Source organism: Zophobas morio, unplaced genomic scaffold (assembly GCF_036711695.1).
Source record: "Zophobas morio isolate AGI-343-1 ecotype UQ-CSIRO unplaced genomic scaffold, CSIRO_AGI_Zmor_V1 ptg000074l, whole genome shotgun sequence".
Lineage (NCBI taxonomy): Eukaryota > Metazoa > Arthropoda > Insecta > Coleoptera > Tenebrionidae > Zophobas > Zophobas morio.
Genome location: NW_026972179.1, coordinates 1,059,939 through 1,086,824, shown reverse-complemented (window position 1 = coordinate 1,086,824; position 26,886 = coordinate 1,059,939). Strand labels below are relative to the sequence as shown.

At 29.0% G+C, this 26,886-nt stretch overlaps 1 protein-coding gene across 5 annotated transcripts in view; it reads left to right on the top strand.

The window, feature by feature from the left end:
• The first annotated feature begins 2,761 nt into the window (after positions 1-2,761).
• LOC135143733 (probable E3 ubiquitin-protein ligase HERC4) overlaps positions 2,762-26,886 on the top strand; it is a 37,409-nt gene continuing 13,284 nt past the window's right edge. Inside the window, exons 1-7 of one of the 5 annotated variants that reach the window (XM_064075650.1) lie at positions 2,762-2,871; positions 3,363-3,411; positions 3,721-4,022; positions 13,892-14,128; positions 18,540-18,719; positions 18,777-18,994; positions 19,052-19,633. In XM_064075650.1, coding sequence (XP_063931720.1) covers positions 3,383-3,411; positions 3,721-4,022; positions 13,892-14,128; positions 18,540-18,719; positions 18,777-18,994; positions 19,052-19,633 — 1,548 coding nt within the window. In that variant the 5' untranslated portion in view covers positions 2,762-2,871; positions 3,363-3,382. The other 4 variants (XM_064075649.1, XM_064075653.1, XM_064075652.1 and 1 more) reach the window with 4 other exon arrangements.

Here is a 26,886-nt window from a genome sequence, read left to right as displayed (position 1 = left end):
AAAATAGAAAAATTCAAAAACCAGTTTAAAGATAGCAGAAATTGAAAAAACGAAAACTTAACAAATCTTATCAAATATTAGCCCCGCCCACTCGGCCTCTATTTTCTTAGACGGAATGTCATTTGCCAAAATCACTTTTATCTTAGCATGTACTAGCCCCGCCCACCTCTTCTCATTCTAACCACTAATTTTTATTCATTTCATTCAGATCGCATAAAATCAGTAACTGAAAAAGAGATTTTTAGTTTTTTGATTTTTATTGTCCAATTTTTCGATTTTACAATATTTTTGATTTGCAATTTTAGAGTTTTCAATTTCAAATTTTTCAGTTTGTGGATTTTATAATGTTTCAACTTTCCGAAATTTAATTTTTCCTTTTTAGGATTTTTCAATTTCAGTTTACAATTTCTCAAAATTTCAGTTTGAATAAATTTTGAAATTGAAGAACCAAAAAACTAAAAAATCGAAAAACTGAGAAATAAAAAAATAAAAATTTTAATGTTGGAAGATATGACAATCCTGACATACTCTTAGGGCCGGTTGCATAAACGCAAATCAAATTTAATCTCTGATTAAGAACAATGGTAACTATGATAATAACAATCGTTACTATAGAGTTAATCAGAGATTAAATTTGATTTGCGTTTATGCAACCGGCCCTTAATATGTATTGTTCAATCTTACTTTATCAAATATTAGCCCCACCCGCCCACCCACCCTCTATTTTCTTAGAGGGTATGTCATTTGCCAAAATCAGTCTTACCTTAGCAAGCACTAGCCCCGCCCACCCACCCTCTTCCCATTCTAACGACTAATGGTTACTCATTTCATTCAGATCGCATAAAATCAATCACTGAAAAAGAGATTTTTTAGTTTTTTGATTTTTATTGTCAAATTTTTCGATTTTACAATATTTTTGATTTGCAATTTTAGAGTTTTCAACTTTCAGAAATTTAATTTTTCCTTTTTTAGATTTTTCACTTTTAGTTTACAATTTCTCAAAATTACAGTTTGAATAAATTTCTTGTTTTTGATAAAAATTTAAAAATTACTAACAGTTTAAAAGTTGAAAAATCGAAAAATTTAGAAGTCAAAAAATTGTAAAACCGAAAAATTTCAACACTAAAAGATTAAAAATCGAATTATAAAAAATTGAGAAACCAAAAAATAAAAATACAAGAACCGAAAAGCTGAGAAATGAAAAAAAGAGAAATCGAAAAATGGGAAACTTGAAAAATTGAAACAAAAAACTAACAATTCGAAAAATTGCAAATAGAAATCTAAAAATGGGATATTTGAAAAAAATCGGAAAATTTGCAAAACTCAGAAATCGTAAAATAGAAGAATTCAAAAATAGCAGAAATTGAAGAAACGAAAACTTAACAAATCGAAAAAAATAAACTCCAAAACTTGAAAGATCAAAAAATTAATAAATTTGCTATTGAAGACTAGAAAAATTTGCGAACACAAATACTGAAGAAATGAAAAACTGAAAAATAAAAAAATTAAAATTTTAATGTTGGAAGATATGACAATCCTGACATACTCTTAATATGTATTGTTCAATCTTACTTTATCAAATATTAGCCCTACCCGCCCACCCACCCTTTATTTTCTTAGAGGGTATGTCATTTGCCAAAATCAGTCTTACCTTAGCAAGCACTAGCCCCGCCCACCCACCCTCTTCCCATTCTAACGACTAATGGTTATTCATTTCATTCAGATCGCATAAAATCAATCACTGAAAAAGAGATTTTTTAGTTTTTTGATTTTTATTGTCAAATTTTTCGATTTTACAATATTTTTGATTTGCAATTTTAGAGTTTTCAACTTTCAGAAATTTAATTTTTCCTTTTTTAGATTTTTCACTTTTAGTTTACAATTTCTCAAAATTTCAGTCCGAATAAATTTGTTGTTTTTGATAAAAATTTAAAAATTACTAACAGTTTAAAAGTTGAAAAATCGAAAAATTTAGAAGTGAAAAAACTGTAAAACCGAAAAATTTCAACACTAAAAGATTAAAAATCGAATTATAAAAAATCGAGAAACGAAAAATAAAAATACAAAAACCGAAAAACTGAGAAATGAAGAAAAGAAAAATCTAAAAATGGGAAATTTGAAAAAAAAATCGGAAAATTTGCAGAACTCAAAAATCGTAAAATGGAAGAATTCAAAACCAGTTTAAAAATAGCAGAAATTGAAGAAACGAAAACTTAACAAATCGAAAAAAATTAATTCCAAGACTTGAAAGATCAAAAAATTAATAAATTTGCTATTGAAAACTAGAAAACTTTGCAAAAATAATAATAATACCATAGGGCCCTACTTTGTAAATTTCCCAGTGGACCCCCCCTGTCCTCAATCCAACACTGCTAAAAATAATACAGATGTAAGTACAATATAAATTCTGATCTGACCAAACCCTAAAAGAATTTATGACTTCTGTAGTATTAGTGTCATATGTATAGATAGATCAAGTCATAATTTACGAGAAGTGTAAACAATAAAATTAGTCATAGAAGAATTAAAGCGATCGATAATGTTAATGATTCCTAGTAACGTTAACTGATAATTGTTGTGTTTTTTGACTTAATTTTTACTTTTGGAATAAGATTATCGCCCGCAATACGACAGTGCAGTGGGGGTGGTTCAAACAAGAAATAATTAACCCAATCATTTTGTATACACATCTATTATCGTTTGCACAACCATAATCTCTGTTATCTTTAGCTCGCAACTATTTATTTTTCTGCTTGTATTTAACCGATATGAGTGGTTGAGTGTGGATTATAAAAGTAGGTACTCATGGAAGGAAAATAACAGAATAAATGTATTGCCAAGACTATAAACATAATAAACCGCACATTGTGGGTAAGTTATATGTCTGTACACGGAAGAATTTTTTACTAATAAAGATCAAGAAATTTAGATAAGTTTGGAGTTCCTTGATTTTATTATGTACAACAATGACGTCATCATCTTGGCAATATTTGACACGACTCTAATGTTTGCTTTTGTAACTAATCAAGACCCTAATTTTATCATTGATAATAGATGCAGTAATAAGCGATAACAAGTGTTTACATTTACATTACAATTCTTGTTTCTTCATTTGCGCTTCATTGATATTCGCACAAAATGAAACGTCTAAAATTACACACCTGTTTACAAGACAACAAAGATGATGACTCATCGTGACAATATTAAGTCACATAACATAACAACCATGTAAACTAAAATAAGCCAAGCCAAACCCCTGAAAAATTTTAGTTTCAGGTATCGAATTAATCGTACGATTAAAATTAATCTGTTTACAATGCTACAACTGATAAGTTTTTGTTGTCTTTAACTTTTTGTTCTAGGAACGGGCTACCGATAAGACATGGGTGCACTGTTTTCGTTTTTCTGCAGGTAACCGTACGTCGTAGTTTTCTTTGACCTTTTTTTTACAATTTACTTCAACACTTTCATCCCTGCTCAAATTTCGCGCCTTCCGTTGACATTTGACACCGAAAAGGCAACATAACCTTCCAGCGATTTGTCAATTTCCAACCGATTAAGTCAAACGAAGAATAAAATTTTGTCGCTGAATCAAAATTCCAAATATGTATTGTCGAACACTTTAGGTAATGACCTCCGCAGACCCCTCCACTCCTTATCGGAAGAATGGCGACCGCGGTTCCCGAGTCGTTCGAAATTTCTAGAATGTTTACGTTTTAGGTCGCAGAATAGCCCGCCGCAAAAAGAAGACAGTGATTTCATTCCCGACGAACCTTCGTTGACGACTTTGGACGACATGTTTGGCTGGGGGAGCACCATACACGGGGAACTGGGATTTGGGGGAATCGAGGAGGAACACATTTTCACACCGAAATCGCTCGACTGGTTGGAAGCAAAATCTGTGATCAAAGCTGCCTTAGGCGACAATCACACGCTGTTCTTGACCAAAGACGGGAAAGTTTACTCCTGCGGGAACAACGACTATGGGCAGCTGGGGCACGATCAGCCCAGAAAACGGCCACGTATGTCATTGTTTAGTATGTGACATTATTGCTGTTGTGTTCTTGTTCTAGTCGTAATTGTTTTGTTTGGTTTAAGAAACTAATTGTTCCAATGGGGGTGTTTGGGGGTAGAGTTGAGTCAGGGTCTATTTGGGACATGACAGTTCTTTAGAGTAGTTGCAGTGGGCTGTGGTTTCATTGTTGTTTGAGTGTCAATGACAGCTAAATGACAGGTGAAATACCACGGCTTGCTTAGATTTAAAGTGACCTAAGTTAATAAAGGCTAAAGGGATGAGGTTTGACTAGAGTGCTTTGATTGTTGTAAAGGGGTTGTTGAATTTGAAACAACCAAGCTCAAAAATAGTTGAAATTTGGCCAAAATGGCTTAAATAGGGAGTAACAAATAACTATCAAGTTAACTTTTAATCAGTTTAATCATTTTGGTAATCAACTGTTCGTGTATGTTTTATTTAAAACATTTTTTTTTGTTAAACAAGAAAATCTGGAACAAGAAATACTTAAAGAAGAAACGACCTGTTTAAAGATTCAAGTGTCTAACTTAAAAAATCACCCAAGTAATAAACAAAAACTGCTTTTAGAACAAGATAGAGAAATTATTAATTTAAAATCTGAAATTTCAAGTCTGAATTTGAAGTTAAACATGTTTGGAAAATTTGGAAACAATGTTAATGAAGGTCTAGTTTTATCTAGATCTAAAAATTTGAGAATATAGGATAAGAAAAATATACAAAAAGCAGTAAAAATTAAATTTTGCTGTGTACACTCTGGTTATCAAACTCGTTTAAAATTTAAGTAGTCACTGCCAATCTTAAGAAATTAAGTAGAAAAGTGCAGCATATTAAATTTAAGCAACGGATCCTTTATGAAATATTTTATTATTTAACTATTAAAATGGGAGCTTTCAATAACTCTGACAAATACTGATCTTTTAAGGAACTGTGAAGCTGTAGCTACACATGTGATGGTTGTTATGATGGGTGGAGTCAGTGTTTAATGGAAACAGGTTATCTCTTTAACATTTTACTGGGAATTCTGTAGGCGTAAGATCTTTAATAATGTATTTTCTAGACATCTTTGCACCAAAATGGGGCTTGAAAAATAATAGAAAATAGAGGGCGGGTGGGCGGGGCTTATATTTGCTAAGATAAGACTGATTTTGACAAATGATATTATCATTATTAATATTATTCAATTTTATCTTAGCAAGTACTAACCCCGCCCACCCGCCCTCTATTTTCTTGGAAGGTATGTTATTTGCCAAAATCAGTCTTATCTAACAAGTACTAATTTTTAGATTTTTCAGTTTGTCACCGTCGACTTTCAATTTTTCGAGTGTTTAATTTCACGATTTTTTTTTTAATTTTTGGTTTCCCATGTTTTTATTTTCCGATTTCTCAATTTTCCGATTCTCCGATTTTTTGATTTTTCAGATTTTGGCATTTTTAAATTTTCAATTTCTCGATTAAGCGATTTTTTGAATTTCCCATTTCCAGATTTCTCGAATTTTCGATTGCTTAACGTCTCAGTTTTTCGATTTTTCGACTTTTTGATTTATCGATTTTTTAGTTTTTCGTTTTTTCGATATTCCAGTTTTTGGATTTTTTAAAATTCCATTTCTTGATTTTTAAATGTTTCGGTTCCTCAAATTTTTTCGATTTTTTGATTTTCGATTTCTCATTTTCTCTGTATATCAGTTTTAGGATTTTTCAAGTTTTTTTTTCGATTTTTCAACTTCTCGATTTTCATTTTCATAATTTATTTTCAATTTTCGATTTCTTGAGTTTTTACTTTTGCATTGCTCAATTTTTCGATTCTACAATTTCGCGATCTTTTTTTAATTTTCATTTTCTCGAGGATTTATTCTTCGATTTTTCAATTTTCTGATTTTTGCTATTTTTTCAATTTTTTGATTTTTTTGTGTTTCAATTTTTCGACTTTTAATTTTAGATTTTTCGATTTTTAAAATTTTTGATTTTCAGTTTTTCAATTTTGGATATTTTAATTTTTCGATTTTTCATTTTTTTGATTTTTCGATTAATCCCTTCTTCATTCTAGTGCCTACTCTTAATATTATTCAATCTTAACGTAGCAAGTACTGACCCCACCCACCCGCCCTCTATTTTCTTAGAGAGTACCTCATTTTCCAAAATCAGTCTTATCTTAGCAAGTACTAATTTTTAGATTTTTCAGTTTGTCACTTTTTCGACTTTCAATTTTTCGATTCTTTAATTTCAGATTTTTCTTAATTATCGGTTTCTCATGTTTTTTTTTCCGATTCTTCAGTTTTCCGATTCTTCAATTTTTTGATTTTTCAATTTTTGGCGTTTTTAAATTTTTGATTACTCGATTAAGCAATTTTTCGAATTTTCGAATTCTAGATTTTTTGATTTTTCGATTTTATGAATTTCCCATTTCCCGTTTGTCGATATATGTGTTTTGGAATTTTTCAATTATTTGGTTCTTCGATTTTTCAATTTCTCGATTTTCATTTTCGCGATTTTTTTTTTTTACTTTCGATTTTTTGAGGTTTTTTTTTTTGGCGTTTTGCTATTTTTCAGGTTTTTGATTTGTAAATTTTTGGCGTTTTTAAATTTTCGATTTCTCGATTAAGCGATTTTTCGGATTCTTAATTTTTTTGAATTTTTGACTTTTAGATTTTTCGAATTTCCCATTTCCCGATTTCTCGTTTTTTCGATTGCTCAATTTTCCGATTCTTCAGTTTTTCAATTTTTCGATATTTTAGTTTTTGGAATTTTCAACTTTTCATTTCTTAAATTTTTCGATTTTTCGGTTTTTCAGTTTGTTCTTTTTTGATTTTTTGGATTTTGGATTTTTTGATCTCCGATTTTTGAGCTTCCGATTTCTCATTTTATCGATGTATCAGTTTTAGGATTTTTCAATTATTTGGTTCCTCAATGTTGCAGTTTCTCGATTTTTATTTTCGCGACTTTTTTTAATTTCCGATTTCTTGAGTTTTTAATTTTCAATTCTTCAATTCTACAATTTTTCTTAAATTTTCATTTTCTGAAGTATTTATTTTTCGATTTCTCAATTTTCCGGTATTACCATTTTTCAATTTTTTGATTTTTTAATTTTTCAACTAAATTTTTCTTGTTTTCTGTTTCGCGATTTTTGTCTTATCTGGGGAGGTCCTAGCCTACCCACCCGCCCCCTATTTTCCTAGAGGATGTCATTTGCCAAAATCAGTTTTATCTTATCAAATACTAGCCCCGCCCACCCGCCCTCTATTTTCTTGGAAGGTATGTTAATTGCCAAAATCAGTCTTATCTTAGCAAGTACTAGCCCCGCCCACCCACCCTCTATTTTCGTAGAGGTAATGTTATTGGCCAAAATCATTCTTAGCAAGTACTAATTTTTAGATTTCTCAGTTCGTCAGGTTTTCGATTTTTAATTTGTCGGTTCTTCAATTTCACGTGTTTTTTTAATTTTTGGTTTCTGAAGTTTTTTTTCCAATTTCTCAATTTTCCGATTGTTCAACTTTTTGATTTTTCAATTTTTGGCGTTTTTAAATTTTCGATTTCTCGAATTTTTTATTGTTTGACTTTTCGACTTTTAGGTATTTTTCAATTTTGTGAATTTCCCATTTCTCGATTTCTCGAATTTTCAATTGCTGAACGTCCCAATTTTCCGATTCTTCAATTTTTTGATTTTTCAAAGTTTTCAGTTTTCCGATCATTATTAAAATTTTTGATTTTTCGAGTTTTCGATTTATCAATCTTTCAGTTTTTCGATTTTTCGATTTCTCAATTTTTTTCTTTTTTGATTTTTCGATTTTTTGATTTCCATTTTTTTTTTATTTTATCGATATCAGTTCTAGGATTTTTCAATTATTTGGTTCTTCAATGTTTCAATTTCTCTATTTTTATTTTCGCGACTTTTTTAATTTCCGATTTCTTGAGTTTTTATTTTTCGATTCTTCAATTCTACAATTTTTCTTAAATTTTCATTTTCTCAAGTATTTATTTTTCCATTTCTCAATTCTCCGATATTACCATTTTGATATTTTTCAGTTTTTTGATTTTTTAATTTTTCAAGTAATTTTTTCTTGTTTTCTGTTTCGCGATTTTTGTCTTATCTTAGGAAGTACTAGCCCCACCCATCCGCCCTCTATTTTCGTAGAAGGTATGTCATTTACCAAAATTAGTCTCATCTTAACAAGTACTAGCCCCACCCACCCGCTCTCTATTTTTTGGAAGGTATGTTATTTGCCAAAATCAGTCTTATCTAGGGAGGTACTAGCCCAGCCACCCGCCCCCTATTTTCTCAGAGGATTTATATCATTTGCTAAACTCAGTCTTATCTTGACAAGTACTAGCCCCGCCCACCCGCCCTCTATTTTCTTGGAAGGTATGTTATTTGCCAAAATCAGTCTTATTTTAGCAAGTACTAATTTTTAGATTTTTCAGTTCGTCCCTTTTTCGATTTTCAATTTTTCGATTCTTTAATCTCACGTTTTTTTTTTTAATTTTTGGTTTCTGGAGTTTTTATTTTCCGATTTCTCAATTTTCCGATTCTTCAGTTTTTGATTTTACAATTTTTGGCGTTTTTAAATATTCGATTTCTCGATTAAGCGATTTTTAGGATTTTCTAATTCTTGATTTTTGATTTTTTTCGACTTCTAGATTTTTTGATTTTTTGAATTGCCCATTTTCCGATTTCTCGAATTTTAGATTGCTCAACATCTCAATTTTCCGATTCTTCAATTTTTTTATTTCTCAGATTTTTCAATTTTTCGATTTTTCGATTTATCGATCTTTCAGTTTTTCGATGTTTCAGTTTTTGGAATTTTCAACATTTCATTTCTTAAATTTTTCGATTCTTCGGTTTCTCAATTTTTTTCTTTTTCGATTTTTCGAAGTTTCAATTTTTTTATTTCCGATTTTTGAGCTTCCGATTTCTCATTTTGTCGATATATCAGTTTTAGTATTTTTCGATTATTTGGTCTTCGATTTTTCAATTTCTCGGTTTTCATTTTCGCGATTTTTTTAATTTTCGATTTTTTGAATTTTTATTTTTCGATTCCTTAATTTTTCGAATCTTAAATTTCCCAATTTTTTTTAAATTTCATCTTCTTGAGTATTTATTTTTCGATTTTTAAATTTTCGATTTCTCTATTAGCGATTTTTCGGATTCTTTTTTTTTTGACTTTCTGACTTTTAGATTTTTCGGTTTTTCGAATTTCCCATTTCCCGATTTCTCGAATTTTCTATAGCTCAACATCTCAATTTTCCGATTCTTCAATTTTTTTATTTTTCAGATTTTTCAATTTTTCGATTTATCGATCTTTCATTTTTTCAATCTTTCGATATTTCAGTTTTTGGAATTTTCAACATTTTATTTCTTAAATTTTTCGAATTTTCGGTTCCCAATTTGTTTCTTTTTCGATTTTTCGATTTCCGATTTCTCATTTTGTCGATATATCAGTTTTGGGGTTTTTCAATCATTTGGTTCTTCGATTTTTCAATTTATCGATTTTCATTTTCGCAATTTTTTAAATTTACGATTTCTTAAGTTTTTATTTTTCGATTGCTCAATTTTGCGATTTTTTTCAATTTTCATTTCCTCAAGTATTTATTTTTCGATTTTTTTCAATTTTACGATATTACCGTTTTGCCATTTTTCAATTTTTTTGATCCTTCAATTTTTGGCGTTTTTAAATTTTCGATTTCTCGATTAAGCGATTTTTCGAATTCTAGATTTCTCGGTTTTTCGAAATTCCCATTTCCCGATTTCTCGAATTTTCGATTGCTCAACGTCTCAATTTTCCGATTCTTTAATTTTTTGATTTTTCAATTTTTGGATTTTTAAAATTTTCGATTTTTTGTTCTTTCAGTTTTTCAATTTTTCAGTTTCTCAATTTTTTTTGTTTTTCGATTTTTCGGATTTTTGATTTTTTGATTTCTGATTCTTGAGCTTCCGATTTCTGATTTTGTCGATGTATCAGTTTTGGGATTTTTCAATTATTTAGTTCTTCAATTTTTCAATTTCTCGATTTTCATTTTCGCGATCTTTATTTTTCGATTGCCCAATTTTTCGGGTCTTCAATTTTGCGATTTTTTTTAAATTTTCATTTTCTCGAGGATTTATTTTTCGATTTTTCAATTTTCCGATATTACCGTTTTGCTATTTTTCAATTTTTTGGTTTTTCAATTTTTGGGGTTTTTCAATTTTCGATTTCTCGATTAAGCAATTTTTTGAATTTTCGGATTCTCGATTTTTTTTACTTTTCGACTTTTAGATTTTTCGGTTTTTCGAATTTCCCATTTCCCGATTTTTCAATTATTCGATTTTTCAATTTATCGATCTTTCAGTTTTTCAATTTTTCGATGTTTCAGCTTTTGGAATTTTCAACATTTTATTTATTAAATTTTTCGATTTTTCGGTTTCTCAATTTTTTCTTTTTCGATTTTTCGGATTTTCGATTTTTTGATTTCCGATTTTTGAGCTTCCGATATCTCATTTTGTCGATATATTAGTTTTGGGCTTTTTCAAGTATTTGGTTCTTCGATTTTTCATTTTCGCGATTTTTCTTTATTATCGAATTCTTGAGTTTTTAACATAACATAACATAACATATTTATTTGTACATATAAACATTTATTTTTCGATTGCTCAATTTTTCGATTCTTCAGTGTTGCGATTTTTTTTAATTTTCGTTTTCTGGAGTACCTATTTATTTTTCGATTTTCCAATTTTCCGATATTACCGTTTTACTATTTTTCAATTTTTTGATGTTTTGATTTTTTAATTTTTCAACTAAATTTTTCTTCTATTTTGTTTCTCGATTTTTGACTTTTCTATTTCTTGATCTTTCAATTTAACTTCGATTTGTCAGTTTTTGGATTTTTCAACATTTCGATTATTAATTTTTTCGGTTTCCCAATTTATTTCTTTTTCGATTTTTCGGATTTTCGATTTCCGATGTTTGTGCTTCCGATTTCTCAGTTTGTCGATATATTAGTTTTGGGATTTTTCAATTATTTGGTTCTTCGATTTTTTTTTTAATTTTCGATTTTTTGAGTTTTTATTTTTCGATTGCTCAGTTTTTCGATTCTTCAATTTTGCGATTTTTTTTTAAATTTTCATTTTCTGGAGTATTTATTTTTCGATTTTTCAATGTTCCGATATTACCGTTTTACTATTTTTCGATTTTTGGATTTTTCAATTTTTGGCGATTTCGAATGTTCGCATTTTTGATTTTTTTTTTGACTTTTCGACTTGTAGATTTTTCGGTTTTCCAATTTTCCGATATTACCGTTTTACTATTTTTCAATTTTTTGATGTTTTGATTTTTTAATTTTTCAACTAAATTTTTCTTCTATTTTGTTTCTCGATTTTTGACTTTTCTATTTCTTGATCTTTCAATTTAACTTCGATTTGTCAGTTTTTGGATTTTTCAACATTTCGATTATTAATTTTTTCGGTTTCCCAATTTATTTCTTTTTCGATTTTTCGGATTTTCGATTTCCGATGTTTGTGCTTCCGATTTCTCAGTTTGTCGATATATTAGTTTTGGGATTTTTCAATTATTTGGTTCTTCGATTTTTTTTTTAATTTTCGATTTTTTGAGTTTTTATTTTTCGATTGCTCAGTTTTTCGATTCTTCAATTTTGCGATTTTTTTTTAAATTTTCATTTTCTGGAGTATTTATTTTTCGATTTTTCAATGTTCCGATATTACCGTTTTACTATTTTTCGATTTTTGGATTTTTCAATTTTTGGCGATTTCGAATGTTCGCATTTTTGATTTTTTTTTTGACTTTTCGACTTGTAGATTTTTCGGTTTTTCGAATTTTCCATTTCCCGATTTCTCGAATTTTCGATTGCTCAACATCTCAATTTTCTGATTCTTCAATATTTTGATTTTTCAATTTTTGGATTTATAAAATTTTCGATTTTTCGATTTATCTATCTTTCAGTTTTTCAGTTGTTCGATTTCCCAATTTTCCGATTCTTCAATTTTTGATTTTTCAGAGTTTTCAATTTTTGGATTTTTAAAATTTTCGATTTATTGATCTTTCAGTTTTTCAATTTTTCGATATTTCATTTTTGGAATTTTCAACATTTCAGTTCTTAAATTTTTCGATTTTTCGGTTTCCTAATTTTTTTTTGTTTTTCGAGTTTTCGAATTTTCGATTTTTTGATTTCCGATTCCTCATTTTGTGGATATATCGGTTTTAGGATTTTTCAATTATTTGGTTCTTCGATTTTTCAATTTCTCGATTTTCGTTTTCGCGATTTTTTTTAATTTTCGATTTCTTGAGTTTTTATTTTTCGATTCCTCAATTTTTCAGTTCTTGAATTTCGCTAGATTTGTTTTTAATTTTCATTTTCTCGAGTATTTATTTGTCGATTTTTCAATTTTTTAATTTTTCAACTAAATTTTTCTTTTCTGTTTCTCGATTTTTGACTTTTCGATTTGTAGATTTTTCAATTTCTCGATTTTTGTACTTCGATTTCTTGATCTTTCAATTTTTCTTCGATTTGTCAGTTTTTGGATTTTTCAACATTTCGATTCTTAAATTTTTCGATTTCCCGATTTTGTTCCTTTTCGATTTTTTATGTGTCGATTTCTCGATTTTATAATTTTCCAACTTTCAGAATTTTAATTTTTCGTTTTTTGGATTTTTCACTTTTGGATTACAATTTTTCAAAATTTCGGTTTGAATAAATTTGTTATTTTTGATAAAAGTAAAAAAATGTCAATTGAAAAATTAAAAGTTTAAAAATTCAAAAATCGAAAAATTGAGAAGTCAAAATATTGAAAAACCGAAAAATGCCAACACTAAAAGATTAAAAACTGAATTTTAAAAAATCGAGAAACTAAAAAAATAAAAACAAGAACCGACAAACTGAAAAATGAAAAAAAGAAAAATCGAAAAATAGGAAACTTGAAATATTGAAACAAAATACTCACAATTCGAAAAATTGCAAAATAAAAATCGAAAAATGGGATATTTGACAAATCGGAAAAGTTGTCAAACTCAGAAATCGTAAAATTGAAAAATTAAAAATAGCAGACATTGAAGAAACGAAAATTTAACAAATCGAAAAAATAAAAAATTCCAAACTTGAAAAATGAAAAAATTAAGAAGTTTGCTATTGAAGACTAGAAAAATTGCAAACTCAAATCTTCTAGTTTCTACTTTATTCTATGACCTATTCCTAATATTGTTCAATCTTACCTTATCAAATATTAGCCCCGCCCACCCACCCTCTATTTTCTTAGAAGCTATGTCATTTGCCAAAATCAGTATTATCTTATCAAATACTAACCCCTCCCACCCACCCATGCTCATCTTATGCTAAGGACTAATTTTATTTCTGTTCAACATAGGATCCACTTTCTATCAGACCAGATAATATGAATAACTGAAATGGAGACGGGGTGGGTGGGCGGGGTTTATTATATGTTCTTCTGTAGAATAGTTGTTAAAAAATTTAAAAAAATCTTATTTTTGAAGAAAAAATTAGGGAACGGGTGGGTGGGCGGGGCTAAGTTTAACTTTAACATTATTATGTTATTAGAATCTTAGGCAAATCGTTAAACCATGATCTTACGAAATAAACAAAATGAAAAGGTCCAAAATTTCAAACTATCCATGAGCCACAAAATAAAAAATAAAATTTTGAAAAGTTCTCATTATTTCAGCGTGTCCTCACTCTCTATGACAATTCTTATCAAGGCACTCTAGGTGACGTGTTTTTGACGTAGAGGAGCGTTACCAATCTGGGTAGAGTATTGGTACCCAAATTTTCCCATATCGCTGTCTCTGTCGCACACGCCGGCAAACCTGCCATCCCCTATAGCCCACTAGTTCAATAAAAAACAAAATTCGTGTTTTGTAGAATTGGTGACCGGATTAGAGGCCCACCCGATAATCAGTGTGGCTTGTGGTGCTATGCACTCCATGGCCCTTAATCGTTGGGGACAAGTTTTTTCCTGGGGCGCGGACAACTACGGACAGTTAGGACACCAACTGGGTGCTACTTTACAACCAGCACCAAAACTAATAAAATCTCTAGCCAAGTACCACGTAATCCAAATAGCGGCAGGTCAGAGGCATTCCGTGGCCTTATCAACTGGTAAAACCACCCCATAAACGTACAATCGCACGCAAATGTTTTGAACCTATGGGCGGATCGTTTTTGCCTGCCCTCACCGAAGAAGGCGGTCCAAATCCTTCAAGGGCAGAATTTGTAGGTAGGCTCAAACTACAACCAAATTCACATTTTACCCTATAAAATTTTATTGACAATAACGGGACGGACAGTAGTTATATATACATTTGGTAAGAAATATTTATGGCTCACACCAGTTCTCTGGAATTTGTCGGAGAAGATTTAGCAGGTAGTTGTTCCCATAAAATAATGGTCACTTTCGTTCGTGAGTAACGATGGTCCGGACATGAATTATTTTGCTTTCTAACATCTTTCGACCAATTGTTCCGTATAAAAAATTTCATCACTTTTTCAAATAAAATACTCTTAAAAAAAAACGATATTGTCGTTGAGTGACATGTAACTGGCATAATAATAAAAACGTGCCATTTTTGTTAACTGATATTTTTTTCATAAATGTCGCAAATTTATTAAATTTGTCTAATCATCCCCACCAATAATGTGATGACGTCACTACAAATTTATGCATAGTAAATGGGTTTTAAATTGTATACAGTAACATAGTGCTACACATGTAGTTTATGACTCCGTGTTGAGTTTTTATTCGAAACGTCCAGATTTTTGGAAAAAAAATCAAAATTATGAAACAATAATTTGCAATTTAATTTTGAATTTGCAAAACCGAATACTTTGAAATCTTGCAGATGTTTTAAAATCATGATAAACATGATACATTTTTAATTAAAATATATTTGCTTATCCCCTCTAAAACATTTTTGACGTCACCTCAAAATTTTGCAGAATAAATGTATAAAATATGATGAGTTTTATACTTGTGGTTTATCACTGCATTAATATTTTTTAGATTTGGTTATACAGGGTGTCTCAAAAAATTTATTTTATTGAAGAAATCAAGAATAGCAAAACTGAATACTTTGAAATATCGTAAATGTTTTGAAGTTTTTGTAAGCATGGTAACTTTTTCGAAAATTTGATTAATCAAAAATCGGAAAAACTGAAATTCACTAATGCAAAAAACAGAAAATCGAAAAAAACAAATCGTAAAAATCGAAAATCTAAAAATGGCTAATCAAAAAATCGAAAATTCAATGAATCAAATACCTAGGTCGATCGAAAAGTGGAAATTCACAAACCTCAAAATTTGAAAAATCGAAAATTGAAAAACGGGAAAACCAAAAAATCGAAAAGTCAAAAATTTGTAATATTGAAAATTAAAAAATCAAAAACAAAAATAAAAAAAATCTGAAATTAAAATAAACAAAATACATAAAGTAAAAAAAATTGCAAAACCTAAAAACTGAAACGAACAGAAAAATCGAAAAAGCAAAAAATTGGAAAAACAAAAATTCGAAAAATCTAAAATCGAAAAAGTGGAAAATCGAAAATCTGAATAAACTTGGAAATTCTGAAAATTGGAAAATCGAAAACCAAAAAATCGGAAAGTAACAAAATTGAAGTCTAACAGTTGAAAATGGAAAAATTGAAAAACCGAAAATTCTAAAAATCGACAATGGACAAATTGAAAATCGCAAAATTTAAATTGAAAAATTGAACATGGAAAAATCGATGATTTGAAAAATCGAAAATTCGACTACTCAAATTTTCTAAAAATCGAAAATTCTGAAAAGCGGAAAATAGAATATCGAAAAATTTAAAAGAAAGAAAATTGAAGTCTAAAAACCGAAGAATGGAAAAATTAAAAATCAAAAATTCGAAAAATCAAAACCGAAAAATTCAAAGATTTAAAAAGAAAGTCGAAAAATCAAAAATCTGAAAATTGAAACTCGAAAATTTGTAAAATCGAAAAGTAAAAAAATGGAAGTCTAAAAGCTGAAAAATGGAAAACTGAACAATCGAAAATTCGAAAATGAAATATCGAAAAATCGAAAAGCCGAAAAATCGAAAATTTGATAAATCAGATATGCGAAAAACAGAAAATCTGAAAATACAAAACTGGAAAATCAAAAATCTAAAAATGGAAAAACCGAAAATCGAAAATTCAATGAATCTAATACGTAGGTCGATCGAAAAACTGGAAATTCACAAATCTGAAAAATCGAAAGTTTGCAAGATTGAAAAACCGAGAATTGAAAAATCAAAAAACCGAAAAATGGAAAAATCAAAAATCGAAAAATAGGAAAACCGAAAATTCGAAAATTCATAATATTGAAAACTCTAAAAGTCGACAATTCAAAAATAAACAAACTGGAAAAAAATAATCGAAAAATCGAAAAGTAAACAACAAATTGCAAAGCCTAAAAACTGACGAACAGAAAAATCGAAAAATCGTAAAATCAAAAAATGAAAAATCTAAAACTGGAAATTGAAGTTTGGAAAATCGAAAAATCGAAAATCGGAATATCGAGAATCGACAAATTAAAAAACCGAAAAATCGAAAAATTAAAAAATGGGGAATCGAAAAATGAAAAAAAAAACGAAAATTCAAAAATCGAATAATCCGAAACTAAAATAATAGAAAAGTGGAAAAGTAAAAATTGCAAAGTCTCAAAACTGACGAACAGAACAATCGAAAAATAAAAAAAAATCGAAAAATATCTAAACATGGAAAATCGAAAAATCGAAAATCGGATAATGGAAAAACCGAAAAATCGAAAATCGAAAACTCGAAAATTCGATGAAACAAATATTCGAAAAAGTAAAAAAATTGCAAGGCCTAAAAATTGAAAAATCAAAAAATCGAAAAGTGGAAAATCGGAAAGTAACAAAATTGAAATCTAAAAGCTGCAAATTGCAGAACCATAAAAACTGAAACAAACAGAAAAATCGAAAAACCACAAAAGCGGAAAAACGAAAATCGAAAAATCGCAAATCGAAAAATTGTAAAATCAGAAAATGGAAAATCGAATAATCGAGAGTTGAAAAATCGAAGGTCAAAAATAAAACAACCGAAAAATCGAAAAATTTTATGATTAATGGAAAATCGAAAAATCGAGAATAGAAGAATTAAAAAACCGGAAAATTGAAAAATCGGAAATCAAAGAATTAAAAACGTCAAATCGAGAATTCAAAAATCAAAAAAATCGGAAAGTAAAATATAATCGAAACATGCAAACAAATTGCAAAGTCTAAAAACTGACGAACAGAAAAATCAAAAAATCTAAAAATGGAAAGACGAAAAATCGAAAATTGAAAGAATGGCAAATTAAAAAATCGAAACATCGAAAAATCAAAAAAACGAAAAATTAAAAAATCGAAAAACGAAAAAACTGAAAACTCGAAAAATCAAAATACCGCAAATTTGAAAAATCAGAAAATTAGAAAGTAATAAAATCGAAAAGTTGATAGAAAACTGGAAACTGAAAAATCTAATTCGATGAAATGGTTGGTCGAAAAAACGAAAAATCGAAAATCGAAGTGACCTTTTTTTGAGACAGGCTGTATAAGTAAATCTAAAAAATATTACTGCAATGATAAATCACAGGTATAGACTCATCATATCAAATTTTACGATGACGTCATGCATTTTTTGACGAAGATAAGCAAATACATTTTGATCGTGGCTTTGAAAGTATTCTTCGACTTTCGTTCCATTTCAAAATTTACTCTTTGTATATTTCAGTGGTCACAACGAGTTCACTAACTACGCTGAAGTATGCAAAGATTAAATTTGTCACCGAAAAGATGTCGGAAGTAATAAATTATCCTATCGGTCGAAGAACGTTCGGTCCAGTGTTACACCTCGATCCAAGAGAGACCGCAGTAAAGGATAACAAATGGAACGGATAAAATAAAGCGTCAAATATGATTGATAAACTTTAAACCAAAATTATGAAGTTTATAAACTGAACATTTTTTTTGCTTTTTGAAATGTAATACACTTCAAAAAAATATCCGTGACTTACTTTAATGTGAATTTTATAACTATGGTCGGCACAATTATAGCTAATATTAGTGTGATTTTGAGCATATTCTCGATGTTATTAGAGCAGGACAGGTTTTTTTTTTCTAACTAATTGACAAGATTTCAAAGTATTCAGTTTTGCAATTCTTGATTTCTTCAATAAAATAAATTGACTCAGTCATTATTTTTTTTTTGAGTCACCCTGTATGTATAAACAAATCCAAAAAATATTAATGGAATGGTAAATCACAAGTATAGACTCATCATATTCTGAACATTTTAGATAGGGTATTTATGATATTAAAACTAATTCAGGGTAAGAATTTGGTCAACACGTAAATTTCGTTGTAGTTTGAGCCTACCTACAAATTCTGCCCTTGGACGATTTGGACCGCCTCCTTCGGTGACGACCGGCAAAAATGATCCGCCCATAGGCTCAAAACATTTGCGTGCGATTGTACATAAATTCCAAAAACGATAGTTGACTTCCAGGTGGAGAAATTTTAACGTGGGGAGCAAACGACTTCGGACAACTGGGTATAGGAACAGTAACACAATATGAATCAACACCAACAGAAGTCATATCTTTGTATGGCATTCCAGTAGCTTTAATAGCTTGCGGATCCAACCACACGTTCTCCGTATCGAAATCGGGCGCCATCTTCGGATGGGGTAAATCACAACCGCCATAGCCTCCCTAGTATCAATTTTTTTTTTTTTTCAAATTAGGCAAAAACATCCACGGTCAGTTGGGCTTAAACGACACAAGTTCTAAAAAATTCCCCACGCAGCTACGCACCCTCAGGAACAGCCGAGTCCGCTACATCTGCTGCGGCGACGAATTCTCCACCTTCCTGACGCTAGATGGGGGCGTGTTCTCGTGCGGCGCCGGAATGTACGGCCAATTGGGCCACGCCAGCAACTCCAACGAAATCCTCCCGCGCCAGGTACCCCTCAAAAACAAAGTCAAGACGTTTCGTAACCGTTGTTTGTTTCATCCGCAGGTCTTGGAGCTCATGGGCTCCACTATTACTCAAATTTCGTGCGGCCGCCAACACTCACTCGCCTTCGTCCCGTCCCGCGGCCGCGTCTACAGCTACGGTCTGGGTGGCGCCGGCCAGTTGGGGCTCCGTAAACCCAGTAACGCCTCCACCCCCCAGGTGGTGCTAGGGCCGTGGGTTTCCCCCAGTGGGGTTCCCGTGGTTCCGAACGCCGCAGCCCCCAATACTGTGATTCGGCGGATTTTCGCCGGCGGCGATCACTGCTTCGTTTCGGTCACGGACAAGAAGCAGAATATCGCCCCGGTGGATTTTCGCACGTATGAGCCCGAGAGCCAGATTTCGATTTTGAATTCGGCGAAGTTGGAGCCGTGTGTGCGGATTGGGGTGAACGGGCAGGTGGATCAGGATATTTTGTCGTATTTGGAGGTGGTTTTTAAGAGTCTGGCGTGTTTGAATGGGTCGTTTTTGATTAAGGGGGATGCGCACTATTATTGCACGAGTAAGCACCATGGGGTGGATATGGTGGATGCGGAGAGGGCGTTCTCGTTGATTGCGAAGATGGAGAATGATACCATCAAGGAACTGGTAAGTGAGCAGGTTTAAGTAAATTTTTATTTTCATAGTTCCTAGAGTGTGCAAAAATTGGTCATAACTTTTTTGTTTATCTGTTTGGCGTCTGTTAACAATTTTTTTAGGTATATAATTTTTTGTGTATCCACTTGACGTAATTTCAAAATCACCCGGATAAAACCAATCTAAAATGTACAAAATGCAATGGATCTATATTTGTGTTTTATCAGTATTTTCAAATCTTTTATGTCGTTTTTATTCATCATTTATCCTCTTTTTAACCTTTTTTATGCCAATTTTTTGTCGCTTTTTTGATCGATTTTTACTTCCCGAGCGTAAGTTTTCATGTTTTCTCGACATAGGTCTGCCGCTTGTTTCCGTCTGCCTGTCTGTCTGTCTGTCCACCGTCTGTGTAGATTTTTAATACCCAAAATTACTGAACCGATTGTTGTCAACTTTTGTATATAGGTTAGGGAATATCATATAGATGGTAAAACGCTAACCGAAATTTGCCTGTTCACCTCCACTAACGGTGGAATGATGTCATCTGCAAATTTTACAATAGTAACCGTTATTTAAATGTTAAAATGTAACTCCTGATCTTGTGGTTTATGAATTCGTGTTGAATCTTTATCCTAGATATCGAGATTTTTTAAAAAAGCAAAATTTTGTAACGGTTTTTCGAATTTTCGATTTTTCGGCTTTTCGATTTCCTGATTTTTCAATTTCGCGATTTTTCAATTTTTGGCATTCAAAATTTTCGATTTTTATCTATTTTTCGACTTCTCGATTTCTTGATTTTTTGACTTTCGACTTTTAGATTTTAGCGTTTATAAATCTTCGATTTCTCGATTTTTTGACTTTTTGACTTTTAGATTTTTCGATTTTTTGATTTTCCCATTTCTCGATTTCTCGACTTTTCGATTATCGACTTATCGCGTTCTGGATTTCTCACTTTTTCAGGTTTTGAATTCTTCAATTTTTCTCCAATTTCTCATTTTTCGATTATTTGATTTCTCGTGTTTTTTTTTTCTTCTCGATTTTTGGATTTTCAACTTCGGATTTCTCAATTGTTCGTTTTTTCAATTTCTCGATTTTCAGTTTCGCGATTTTTTGTTTATTTTTGATTTCCCGAGTTTTTATTTTTCGATATTTCAATTTTAGGATTACTAGGTTCTTCAATTTCGAGATTTTTAAAAATTTCCTGTTTATAGATTTTTTCCTTTTCCATTTTTCCCTTTTTTGATATTTCGATTTTTCAACTTTTCGACTTTTAGATTTTTAAATTTTTTGGTTTTCCCATTTCTCGATTTCTCAATTTTTCAGTTTTTCGATTATTTGTTTTTTCGTTTTTTTTTCAACTTCCGATTTCTCAATTTTTCGATTTTTCAATTACTCGATTTTCAATTTCGCGATTTTTTGTTTATTTTCGGTAACTCAATTTTTCGATGTTTCAGTTTTAGGATTTTTAGGTTCTTCATTTTCGAGATTTTTTAAATTTTCCGGTTTCTAGATTTTTCCCTTTTCAATTTTTTCTTTTTTTGATTTTTCGATTTTTCAAATTTTCAGCTTCCATTTTCTCAGTTTTTCGACATTCCAATTTTAGGATTTTTTAGTTATTGGATTCTTCAGTTTTTCAATTTTTTGAATCTTCAATTCTCGAATTTCATTTTTTCGATTTATCAATTTCGCGATTTTTTTTTAATTTAAAATTTTTCAATTTTTCGATTTTTCAAATTTTCAATTTCCTATTTTCAATTTTTCGATATTTCACTTTTTAGGATTTTTCAGTTGTTTGATTATTTTTTTTTTGGATTATCCCATTGTTAATTTTCCGATTCTTCAATTTATTGATTTTTTAATGTTTCAATTTTTGGCGTTTCTAATTTTTTTTTGCTCGATTAATCGATTTTTTTGACTTCTCGACTTTCAGATTCTCGATTTTTTTTATTTTACCATTTCTTGATTTTTTCGGATTTTTGATTATTAAATTTTTCGATTTTTTTTAATTTTCGATTTGTGGATCTTCCAATTTTTCGATTCTTCGATTTTTCAGTTTTTCGCTTTTTTCGATATTCAGTTTTTGGATACCCTACATTTCGATTTTTCAATTTTTTGATATTTGACAAGTCCATCTATTTTTCGTAATTTTCCAATTTTTCTGTTTTTAATTTTAAGATTCAGGTTTTTTAATTCTTAATTTTTCGATTTTATCGAATTTTCAGTGTTCCATTTTTTCGATGTTTCAGTTTTTTCTTCGATGTTTTCAATTTTTCGATTTCGGGTTTTTTTTGCTTTTTACGATTTTTCAAATTTTCAATTTCTCGATTTTCAATTTTTCGATTCTTCAATTTCGTAATATTCTATTTCCGGAGTTTTTATTTTTTGATTTCTCAATTTTTCGATATTTTACTTTTAAAATTTTTCAGTTGATCAATTTTTCTATTTTTCGGGTTTTTGATTATTCAATTTTTGGATTCTTCGATTTTTCAGTTTTTCGTTTTTTTTTTAATATATCAGTTTTTGGATTTTCCTACATTTCGATTCTTAAATTTTTCGAGTTCTCAATTTTTTCCTTTTTTATTTTTCAATTTTTTCGGTTCTTCAATTTTTTCTTCGATTTTTCCAATTTTTCGATTTCTTGATTTTTTTACTTTTACGATTTTTGGCTTTTCAATTTTTCAACTTCCGATTTCTCAATTTTTCGATTTTTCAATTTCGTTATATTCGATCTCTGAAGTTTTTATTTTTCAATTTTTCGATATTTCACTTTTAAGATTTTTTGGTAATTTGATTCATTTTTTTGGAGGATCCAGTAGTCAATTTTTCGATTTTTTGATTTATTGATTTTTTAATTTTTCAATTTTTGGCGTTAATTGCTGGATTAATCGATTTTTTGACTTTTCGTCTTTCAGATTTTTCGATTTTTTTATTTTCCCATTTCTTGATCTTTCAGTTTTCCAATTCTTCGATTTTTCGGATTTTTGATTCTTCAGGTTTTTGATCATTCAGTTTTTCGATTCTTTTTTAAATTTTCGATATCTCGATCTTTTCATTTTTCGGTTGTTTCGATATATCAGTTTTTGGATTTTCCTACATTTCGATAATAAAATTTTTCCATATCTCAATTTTTTTCCTTTTCTGTTTTTCAAATTTTTGAATTTTAAATTTAGATATTTCGATATCTCAATTTTTGGCGTTTCTAAATTTTCGATTTCCATTAATCGATTTTTTGACTTTTCGATTTTTAAATTTTCCGATTTTTTGATTTTCCCATTTCTCGATTTGTCGATGTTTGGATTCTTCGGCGTCTCGATTTCTCGATTTTTTAGTTTTTCATTTGTTCATTTTTTCGAATTTTCAGATGTTTCAATTTTTAATTTTTTGATTTTATCGAGTTTTCAATGTTTCATTTTTTCGATTCTTCAATTTTTTTCTTCCATTTTTTCGATTTTTGAGTTTTTAGGTTGTGTCAATATATCAGTTTCCGGATTTTCCTACATTTCCATAATGAAATTTTTCGATTTCTCATTTTTTTCCGCTTCTATTTTTAAAATTTTCGATTTTTTAAATTAGATTTTTTGACTTTCGACATTTTAATTTTCCGATTTTAAAAATTTTCCCATTTCTCAATTTATCGATGTTTGAATTTTTCGGCATCTCGATTTCTCGATTTTTCCGTTTTTCAATTCTTCAGTTTTCCAATTTTTCAGGTTTTTTAATTTTTAATTTTTTGATTTTATCGACTTTTCGATTTGTCAATATTTCATTTTTTCGATCTTCACTTTTTTCTTCGATATCTCAATTTTTCGATTTTTCAAACTTTCAGTTTCTCGATTTTGTAATTTTTCGATTTTTCAATTTCGTAATATTCGACTTTTGGAGTTTTTAGTTTTCGATTTTTCAGTTCTTCAATTTTGGATTTTTCAGGTTTATGAATTTTTAATTTTTCGATTTTATCGACTTTTCGAATTCTCGATCTTTCACTTTTTCGATTTTTTCAATTTTTCGATTTTTCGTTTCTATTTTTCGATTTTTTTTACCTTTTCGATTTTTCGGCTTTTCGATTATCCAATTGTTAATTTTTCGATTCTTAATTTTTCAATTTTTGGCGTTTGTAAATTTTGAATTGCTCGATTAATCGATTTTTTTGACTTTTCGACTTTCAGATTTCTATATTTTTTTTTATTTTCCCATTTCTTGATTTTTTCGGGTTTTTGATTATTAAATTTTTCGATTTTTTTTTAATTTTCGATTTGTAGATTTTCCCATTTTTCGATTCTTCGATTTTTCAGTTTTTCGGTTTTTTCGATATTTCAGTTTTTTGATTTCCCTACATTTTGATTTTTTAATTTTTTGATTTTTTATTTCAAATTTTCGGTTTTTAAATTCTTGGTTTTTCAATTTTTTGGTATTTCAAGTTATCTATTTTTCGTAATTTTCCCATTTTTCTGTTTTTAATTTTTCGATTTTTCAGGTTTTTCAATTTTTCGATTTCTCGATTCTTAATTTTTCCATTCTTCAATTTCTTAATATTCGATTTCTGGAGTTTTTATTTTTTGATTTATCAATTAGTCGATATTTCACTTTTAAGATTTTTCAGTTATTTAATTCGTTTTTTTTTTTTGGATTTTAGATTTTTCGATCTCTCAGTTTTTCAGATTTTCAGTTTTTAAATTACGGTTTTTCAATTTTTTTTAATGTCAATTTTTCGATGTCTCGATTTATTGATTGTTTGATTTTTCAATTTTTGGCGTCTTAGTGCTGATTAATCGATTTTTTGACTTTTCGTCTTTCAGATTTTTCAATTTTTTGATTTTCTCATTTCTTGGTTTTTCAGTTTTCCAAATCTTCGTTTTTTCGGATTTTTTATTTTTCAGGTTTTTCGATTCTTTTTTAAATTTTCGATTTCTCGATCTTTCCATTATTCGAAATTTGAGTTTTTCGGTTGTTTCGATGTTGAGTTTTTGGATTTTCCTACATTTCGATAATTAAGTTTTTCGATTTCTCAATTTTTTTCCTTTTCTGTTTTTCAAATTGTTGATTTTTAAATTTAGATTTTTCGATATCTCAATTTTTGGCGTTTCTGAATTTTCGATTTCCATTAATCGATTTATCGATGTTTGGAATTTTAGGCGTCTCGATTTCTCGATTTTTCAGTTTTTCAATTCTTCAGTTTTTCGATCTTTCAGGTTTTTGAATTTTTAATTTTTCAATTTTTGGCGTTTCTAAATTTTGAATTGTTCGATTAATCGATTATTTTAACTTTTCGACTTTCAGATTTTTCGATTTTTTTTTTAATTTTCGATTTGTGGATCTTCCCATTTTTCGATTCTTCTATTTTTCAGTTTTTCGGTTTTTTCGATATTTCACTTTTTGGCCTTCTCTACATTTCAAATTTTCAATTTTTTTATTTTTGTTTTTTCAAATTTTCGATTTTTAAATTCTTTGTTTTTCAATTTTTTGATATTTCAAGTTATCTATTTTTCGTAATTTTTCAATTTTTCTGTTTTTTTTTCGATTTTTCAGGTTTTTTGATTCTTAATTTTTTGATTTTTTCGACTTTTCAATGTTCCATTTTTTTCGATTCTTCAATTTTTTCTTCGATTTTTTTCAATTTCGTAATATTCGATTTCCGGAGTTTTTATTTTTTGATTTCTCAGTTTTTCGATATTTTATTTTTAAGATTCTTCAGTTACTTGATTAATTTGTTTGGATTATCCAATTGTCAATTTTTCGATTTTTCGGGTTTTTGATTGTTCAATTTTTCGATTCTTCGATTTTTCCGTTTTTCGCTTTTTTTCAAAATATCAGTTTTTGGATTTTCCTACGTTTCGAGTCCTCAATTTTTTCCCTTTTTTATTTTTCAATTTTCGATTTTTTAAACTTTAGATTTTTCGATATCTCAATGTCTAAATTTCCGATTTCCATTAATCGATTTTTTGACTTTTCTACTTTTAAATTTTCCGACATTTTGATTTTCCTATTTCCCAACTAGTGGATATTTCGATTCTTAGGCGTCTCGATTTGTTGATTTTTCTGTTTTTCAATTTTTCGATTTTTCAGGTTTTTTAATTTTTCGATTTTATCGATTTTTCAACTTCCGATTTCTCACTTTTTCGATTTTTCAATTTCGTAATATTCGATTTCTGGAGTTTTTATTATTCAGTTTTTCGATATTTCACTTTTTAGATTTTTCAATTTATTGATTTTTTAATTTTTGAATTTTTGGCGTTAATTGACCGATTAATCGATTTTTTGACTTTTCGACTTTTAAATTTCTGATTTTTTGATTTTCCCATTTCTCGATTTACGATGTTTGGACTCTTCGGCGTCTCGATTTCTCGATTTTTCAGATTTTTGAACTTTCAATTTTTCAATTTTGTCGACTTTCCGATTTGTAAATCTTTCATTTTTTCGATTTTTCAAACTTTCAATTTCTCGATTTTATAATTTTTCGATTTTTCAATTTCGTAATCTTCAATTCTTGGAGTTTTTAGTTTTCGATTTCTCAATTTTTCGACATTTCACTTTTAAGATTTTTCAGTTATTTTTTTAGATTTTTTAATTTTTTGATTTTCTTATTTCTTGGTTTTTCAGTTTTCCAATTCTTCGTTTTTTCGGATTTTTGATTTTTCAAGTTTTTGATTATTCAATTTTCGATTCTTTTTTAAATTTTAGATTTTTCAATCTCTCAGTTTTTCAAATTTTCGGTTTTTAAATTATGGTTTTTCAATTTTTTGATATTTTGGATTTTTGAATTTTATAGTACCTATTTCGATATTTCAATTTTCCGATTTTTCCACTTTTCGGCTTTTCGATTTATTGACCTTCCAATTTTTCGATAATTCAGCTTTTCTATTTCTCGATTTTCAATATTTCGATATTTCACTTTTAGGATTTTTCAGTTATTTGATTCATTTTTAAAATTTTTCAATTGTCAATTTTTTTATTCTTTAATTTTTCAATTTTTGACTTTTCGACTTGATTTTTCAATTTATCTATTTTTTGTAATTTTCTAGATTTAAATTTTTTGTACTACATACTCTTCTACTTCTTAACGTTGTAATTTTTCAATGTTTCCACCTTCCAAAATAAAATTTTTCGAGATTTCAGTTTTGGCATTTTTCAATTTCTCGATTTTTCAGTTTTTCTGTTCTTAATTTTTAATAATTCATTTCTTTTTTGGATATTTTAATTTTTTTGTCTTTAGATTTTTCGAGTTTTTTTATGTAATTCTTTTGGTGCATTCTTATCGCTTTCTTGGC